The sequence below is a fragment of the Photinus pyralis genome, unplaced genomic scaffold (genome assembly GCF_008802855.1).
Source record: "Photinus pyralis isolate 1611_PpyrPB1 unplaced genomic scaffold, Ppyr1.3 Ppyr1.4_LG6, whole genome shotgun sequence".
NCBI lineage: Eukaryota > Metazoa > Arthropoda > Insecta > Coleoptera > Lampyridae > Photinus > Photinus pyralis.
In genome coordinates this window covers 41,170,078-41,177,686 of record NW_022170663.1, presented here as the reverse complement: position 1 = coordinate 41,177,686, position 7,609 = coordinate 41,170,078, and the positions used below count along the sequence as shown (strand labels likewise).

At 37.6% G+C, this 7,609-nt stretch overlaps 1 protein-coding gene across 1 annotated transcript; it reads right to left on the bottom strand.

Annotated features, from left to right (window-relative positions):
• Positions 1-3,263: 3,263 nt before the first annotated feature.
• On the bottom strand, positions 3,264-6,401 carry LOC116172997 (myosin light chain kinase, smooth muscle-like). The gene is made up of 7 exons (XM_031490284.1): positions 6,216-6,401; positions 5,600-6,167; positions 5,213-5,554; positions 5,015-5,167; positions 4,847-4,967; positions 4,293-4,782; positions 3,264-3,771 (listed from the first exon to the last, which is right to left on the bottom strand). The coding sequence occupies exons 1-7, from the start codon at positions 6,325-6,327 to the stop codon at positions 3,635-3,637; spliced, it is 1,923 nt and encodes a 640-aa protein (XP_031346144.1). The 5' UTR covers positions 6,328-6,401; the 3' UTR covers positions 3,264-3,634.
• Between the last annotated feature and the right edge of the window lie 1,208 nt (positions 6,402-7,609).

Here is a 7,609-nt window from a genome sequence, read left to right as displayed (position 1 = left end):
TACTATTTGTCTCGTAGTCACAAATAGCACATTTAAAATCCTTAGAAACACTATGTTTTAAAAGGTGTATTTTTAAGTAGTACTTATCATTTGTACCATAATCGCAATTAGCACATTTATAATTTTTAGAATCATTATGTCTCAAGAGGTGCTGTTTAAAGTGGTATTTATTATTTGTGCCGTAATCACAAGTAGCACAATTAAAGTCTTTAGAAACTTTATGTTTTAAAAGATGATTTTTGAGGTAGTACTTATTATTTGTGCTGTAATCACAATTACCACATTTAAACTCTTTATTTCGCTCTTTATGTGTTAAAATATGCCGGTTAAAGAGGTGTTTATTATTCGTCCCATAATCACAATTAACACATTTAAAATCTTTGGAAACTTTGTGTATCAAAATGTGCGCTTTTAAAGAGGATTTAATGTTTGTCTCAAAATCGCAATCGGTACATTTAAAATCCTTAGAAACGTTATGTTTTAAAATGTGTCGTTTGAAGAGGCGTTTATCATTTGACCCATAATCACAATTATCACATTTAAAGTCCTTAGAAACTTTATGGTTTAGAAGGTGTTGTTTAAGATAGGATTTACTATTTGTCTTATAGTCACAATTAGCACATTTAAAATCCTTAGAAACACAATGTTTTAAAAGATGTATTTTGAAGGAGTATTTATAATTTGTACCATAATCACAATAAATACATTTAAAATCTTTAGAGACTTTATGTTTTAATAAGTGTTGTTGGATGTCCTTTTTAACATTTGTCACATAATCACAATTAGCACAATTAAAAACCCTAGAAACATGTCTTAAAAGGTGTCGTTTAAGATAGGATTTATAATTTGTTTGATAATTACAATTACCACATTTAAAATCTGTTTTACACCCGTTTTTACAGGTTAAAAGGTGCCTTTGAAAGTTGTCTTTTCTATTTGTTCTGTAAGAACAACTTGCACATTTAAACTGTTTAGAAGCTCTATGCCTTAAATGGGGTTGCTTAAACTGCAATTTTCTATTTGTACTTAAGTTACATTTATAAGATTTAGTATTCCATTTGCAGTCAGGCTGTTGTACTTCTTCAATAGAAAGGGAATCGGAACACTGTGCACTAACGGTCATTTCGTTCTTTATAGCGACTAAAGCTTCGTTGCTTACCAAAACGTGTTCCTGAAAAGAGGAATGGATTACTTCTTCGTGTTTTGGTTCGATTTTTATGAGTTGTGTGCCATCATCCCCTTCCATACCAAGCAACAATAGGGTTATGAAAAAATTTATTAATTTGGATTATTAAAAATCATTTTTAAACAATATAAACTTTGTTACTTCATTCCTCTAATGATTATAAACAAAGTAGATGACATTTGATAGCTTTGGCTGTAACTCTAATACCGGTAAAATTTGCGGTTTTATTATTGGTCTCACTTTCAGTGGCGTGTCTTGCGCCCGATGCGTCTAATCATTAAACAGTTTTTCTGTGCACAGATTTGGACTGTCAGTGGGCTAGAGAATGGCAGACGAGTCTGTTACCTTAATGAAGTACTGTAGGTAGTGCCAATGTGCGCAGAGACGTTTAATTTAATTCAATGTATTTTATGTTGGACGTTTTTTAAAGGTCCGTAACGTGACGGAACCGAACGGACAAGTGCGCGGCAACCTTTATAACGAGACCTCCGGGCTCTGGTGGCCCTTGGCAGCAGCAGCACATTGTAATTACTATTGGTGGTATAAGATCGCCAAAGGGGCCAAAAGTAATCAACTGTAGTTTTTATTTTTTATTTGCAATCAATGTAATTACCTACATCTTGAGATGTCTATATCCCTTCAAATACCCTGTATATTTCAACGTCGGATGTAACCAATCAAGTAGTTGGAAATTCTAGGGACATGAGCCACCGCCATCACCACTTGATAATTTTTTTGAAATTTTCGGGGGATGTTTTGGATTTTGGCTTTGCGTCACCTGTTGATTATTAGAGCTTGTTGGTGGCGGAAGTATTGCATTCTGAGTTGTATTCGCTCGGACGCTAGAATAGAAATGTATTCTAGAGCTAAGGCACACAAGGATCCGAGGGCCCGCGAACTTTAACTTTAGGGGCGAAGTATCTGTAACCCAAGATCGCTCTACCTATGGGCGGCGACCCATCTCTTAACCGTCTTCAGTTTCGTGTCGTTACGTGACCAATGTGAGGGGAGTGTTAAGAGGCACATCCAAATTCCCGGGTTTTCAGAATAAGTTTATAATAAATGAACTCGCAGACATTACAGCATTTTATTTGAGAGTTCCTGCCCGAACTGAGTCCCGAGTCATTGCATTATCTTCGTGTAACGTAAGGGGGTCCTACCTTAGACGATCCGATCATGTGCCAATCTTTTGTTTTAAATTTAAGCGGGAACTGTGTTTTTATACTGGGATTGCAACGTTGCCACTTTGGTCTGAAATCTGTCATGTTCGCTTCGAGGCTGGGGTTGGGTTAAGATCATTACATTCTTAAAGAGCAGGGATAGGTAGTTTAAAAAGTCACATTTCAAATTAGTACAATTTCACTTAAAAAATTGCAAGAATAACCAGATGTTTACAAACCGCTACTACCTGCACACGCCATTTGTAAATTATACTAGCGCCTCTATACTGTATTCATTTTAAGAAGGTAGTGAAGCATAGGGAAGCTTTGACCTTCAGTGTGATTGGTTAAAACACAAGTCAGTATTACGCTGAACATAAAACGAGTGGCGAATTTTGCAAGCTGGTAGTTTCTGTTGCCATCTAAACTGTTGGAAGTTTCATTAACTGTTAATGTCAAACATTTATTTCTGTTTGCAGTGCTGGATATTTCTACTTTACAATAATTTGGTGCCGTTTTATATTTTTCCTGTGTGTGCTTATCTTCAAAGACAACGCCATCTACTACCTTCTTAAATGAATGAAGTATAGTGTTAATAATAATAAACCCTACATAACTTCACCAGACACAGACACTAATCGTTACTTGATTTTAATCCGTGCGATTAGTTAAACCAGGCTAGACCTGAGTTCTCACAAGATACACAGACCATAATAATAATAATAATAATAATAATAATAAAATGGTAGAATATCAGCTTGGTAGAAATGAGTGCAAAAAAAATGTCGCTGCTAGACCTGAGTTCTCACAAGATACACCGACCATAATAATAATAATAATAAAATGGTAGAATATCAGCTTGGTAGAAATGAGTGCAAAAAAAATGTCGCTGCCTCCTGAACTAAAAACAAGGTAAGTACCAAAAACAATGTTTACTGCAATGCTATATTTAGGTTACATATTATACATAAAAATTCGATACATTAGTTCCTAATGCAGTTCACATTTATTGATGCAGTCTCGCAAATATATGAGCTACTATAGGCTCCCATATTAAAAACTAATAAATTACAAGTTTAACAAATTTAGTAAACTCATTGCATTATTTTTTACACGATTTTTCATAGAAAATCCTACCTCAAACGGCATTAAAATTGATAAACAAAATAAAGTTCTACAACACAAAAAATATACAATATATACTTATTATGCAGATTTTAATCTCCTTTTTTTTAATTAAATCTGAGCTTTTGCTTTTATCACAATTACGAGTACGAAAATAATTCGATTATTTTGGTAACACAATTTTTGGAGTTGTATTGTACGGGGATGATTTTCCTAGCAAGTCAAATTTCTGTACCATGCTTGCTACAGAGGTCGAGGCAGTCTTACTTCTTAAGCCGTTCGTCGTAGTTTGTAGTTTTCCTGTAATTTCAAAAAAGGGGTCAGTTTTTTTCGTTGTAAGTACCGGGTGGCTAAATAAAAAGGGCACTTTTCCCAAAAATGGAAAATCAGAATATTGCAATAGGTATAAGAGGAGGGAGTGTTTTGATGAAAAAATTGCTAAATCTTTTTTCTCTTTCATACATTAAAAAAAACTTGGGTTTCTTTAAAAGTCAATACACCAGATGTTTCAAGCACGTGCTTGAATTATCATATTAATTACAGTTATTCATAGACGCTAGATGGCGCTTCAACGTAGTAGACTTTGACTAGGTTCTCTAATCTGTATATTTACTTTTGTATAGAAATATCTCCATGTGTCTAGAAAACGAATGTCGATTCTCTTTTGTTACTGTGTCATTCTTATTTGGCCACTCGGTACATACCAATGAAGAATTCATGCAAGTAGTAGGGGATTCGTCATTGCGAGCAGCAAAACGCAGAGCGAACCGAGTTTAAAACAACCAATACTTACAATCTCCTATAGCGTCTAGCGCACTTACCTTTTTTGCCTTCACTAACTTGTGTTTCAAACTGACAGCATTTATCATGCACGCTATTAAGCTGGGATTTTCCATTATGTCTTATCTTCCAGCTATCACTTAAAGTCTGGTTATTTGAGTTAATATCCTTGGTGATGTTTCTCTCAGTTTCTGTTACTTCATCATTTACAATCGATGGCTGGATATCATCGTCATTGGCATTGCCAAGTTCCTCCGCGTCAAATTCCGCATTATCAACTTCATCAACGCCATTCGCATCGTTTTCGGCAAGATTTGAATCTTCGACAAAGCTATGTACATCTCTCACAATTAAATCGTGTAAATCTTCACTGTCGTTGTATTTGTAACTGGATTTTTCGCTGTCTAAACTTAGCGATTTTGACGTCATGTTGGCCTTCCTGACGTCGGCGATAACTTGCGAGGAAGAATTGCGTCGGTTTACGTACAAGTTCGTCATTCTACCAACAGCACGAATCGCGTTGCCAGTTTTCTGTTAATGCAAAAGCACACGCATGCGAAAAACTAAGCGGAACACCACAACTCGCTATACTCACTTGCCACTTTCTTCTGATGATAAACTTCTTCAACTTTTCTTTGCAGAGAACTACAGTCGTTTGATGCCTTTCCGGATCTAACCAAGTGTGCTTAAGACACTCTTCAGCCGACAGTCGATTTCTAAACAAACATTCAACTAAAAACGAACGGCGGGATCAGTTACTCACTCTTTCTTTTTCACAAGTAAGGCCCCAATAAAATCTCTGGCATTTTGACTGACGGTATCAAAAGCTTCGTCGTTAAAGTCGTAGTCGGCCCTCGTGATGTTGGCGAACGTTTCCGCGTCATTGTCGCCCATAAACGGCGATAGTCCAGATAACCTGGAAAAGGTCTTGAGCGAATTTCAGCAACACAATGGCACTTACAGAACGTAGCAAATGATCCCAATAGACCACATGTCAGAATTCGTTCCGATCGGCTCATAATTTATGATTTCGGGCGAGACAAATTCCGGAGTTCCAAATAGGACTCGAATCGGAATTTGAGGATTCAGTCTTTGCGCCAGTCCGAAATCGATTATCTTAATCTCGTGCGATGTTCTCGTGCTGCACATGATGTTTTCGGGTTTCAAGTCTAGATGTACGATGTTTTGTTGGTGCATATAAGCGACGCCTTCGCAAATTTGCCGCATGAATAGTATACAGTCGCGTTCTGTGAGGGTGAAGTCGTCAGCTACAACTCGCTCAAAAAGCTCACCCCCTGAAATGCTACAAACGACTTTAAAGTGGTCCTTAAACTCGAAAGTCACTTACTATTCCATCAGTAATACCATCTCTCTTTGACTTTGGTACGCTGCTAAAAGTTGAAGTAGTTTGGGATGTCGAATTAAATTCATAATGTCGATCTCATCTTGAACCTTTTTCTTATCTTTGGCTGTTCTGCAACGTACAATTTTCGCTGCCGAGTGACAACCGGTTGTTTTATGAGCAACTTTGTGAACGACACCATATCTTCCTTTTCCAATTTCTTCTAAAATCTCGTAAGTGGAATGGAAGAGCGTGTGAGGTTCGAATGCAACAACTGCAGTATCAACTGATCGAATTTGATCCGATATTGGGCTGGGTAGGCTTGGACCATGAACGTTGATTGCACGTACACGGAACGTGTACCACGAATCCGATTCAAGTCCATTCAGAGTATAATTAAAGGTATGACAATTGTCTGCTGCCGTAATCCAATCATTGTCCCCATTTTTATTGTACTCGAGCGCGTAACCAGTGATAATGCTACCGCCGTCGTACGGCGAACTACTCCACGTTATCACTGCACAATCTGCCTCTGCGACAACATTGGGTTTGCCTTGTGGCGGATCTGGAGGTCCTAGATAAACGAATGATTTAGTAGGGTGAGTGTTAAGTTTGACGGTACCTTCGACAGAAAGTGATGCGTACAGGATATCGGAACCGTAACTATTCTCGACACGGACTCCATATTTTCCACTGTCGTGCGTTGTTATATTTTCAAGAAGTAAACACGTCATCCCATCTCCTGAGGTAATCCAAACGCGGTCACTGTTCGTCAGTATCTTGCCCTGAAAACAATGCTAGGTATATTCTGAGATGCCCCAACCTTAGCAACGTCCTGTGAATATGATTGTCGATACGAAGCACTCTATACATCATTTTTTTTTATTTTATTTTATTTTATTTTATTATCCCTCTCTTGACAATCATGTTAGTTACACAAGCTTCCAACCGAAATGTGGGGGGATTACAGAAAAGGGAAAGAGAGCGAAGATAAGACCGATGGAATTTCTCGGAAGACCACATGTGTTTACCATTTCGAACACCTGCAGTCCAGTTTTTTTTTCCTAGAAATGCGTGAAATGCAGGGAATGGGCGGTTTTCGGGTGGTTTTTAGGGGTGTTAGGAGATCAAGTTACCGCGTCGCTTGGGATAGTCAATAAATACGATTTAACATGTGTGTTCATGGTCTTTTTCTTGTAACCGGCTTAAGTGTAAAGTACGGCTTATCTTGAAATATTTTGTTATACCTTAATCATTGCTGTGTGCTTTTGCTTTTTATATCAGGTGAGGTATTTGCTTTATTCAATTAATCTATAAATGTGTGTAACTTGAATGCAGATTGTAACCCTTTACTTATGTACTTACTGGATTCAATCACTTGTACCTCTTAATGTGTAACCTTTGTTGGTATTGGCAATCATGTTTCATTGTCGGTAGGGCTGTATCTGTGCAGTACATACTTGCATGTGTACATATTTAATTTGTGTATTGTGCTTTTTAGTGACTCTCGATTATTTCATTGCATTTCATTATATTTACTTATTTGGGACTGTGAGTAATCAAGAGGGAAGTGTGCTTGTTTAGAGGGGATCGAGCTATTCAAGTTTATACGACCTTGGTGAACCTAACACTAACATTTTCACTCGTCCCAAACCCAACAACTTTAGCCCAGGACTACAGGGTCTCCACTGGTCTTGGGTACTCCTCCCGCCCGGCGAGGTATATTTGACATCTCTTAGTTTTGTCCGATGTATGCGTTGTAATACCTGGGGAATCGCTCGATCCCATTTTGATTACTCATAGCGTGTTTGTAGTAGTTCCCCGGTTTCGAGAGGGCTCAAAAGTGCTGTACATTGGATGTTGTTCATTATAGGACTACTCCGAATTACGTTTTCCTGCAGTTTTCCTAATTCGTAAGGTAAATGCCGGAGTAGTATAGAACCACTTAAGACCCTCTGCAGGGGCACCGTTTTGGTATTAGCTTCAATATAAACTTAATCAACTATTGCTTTTGGT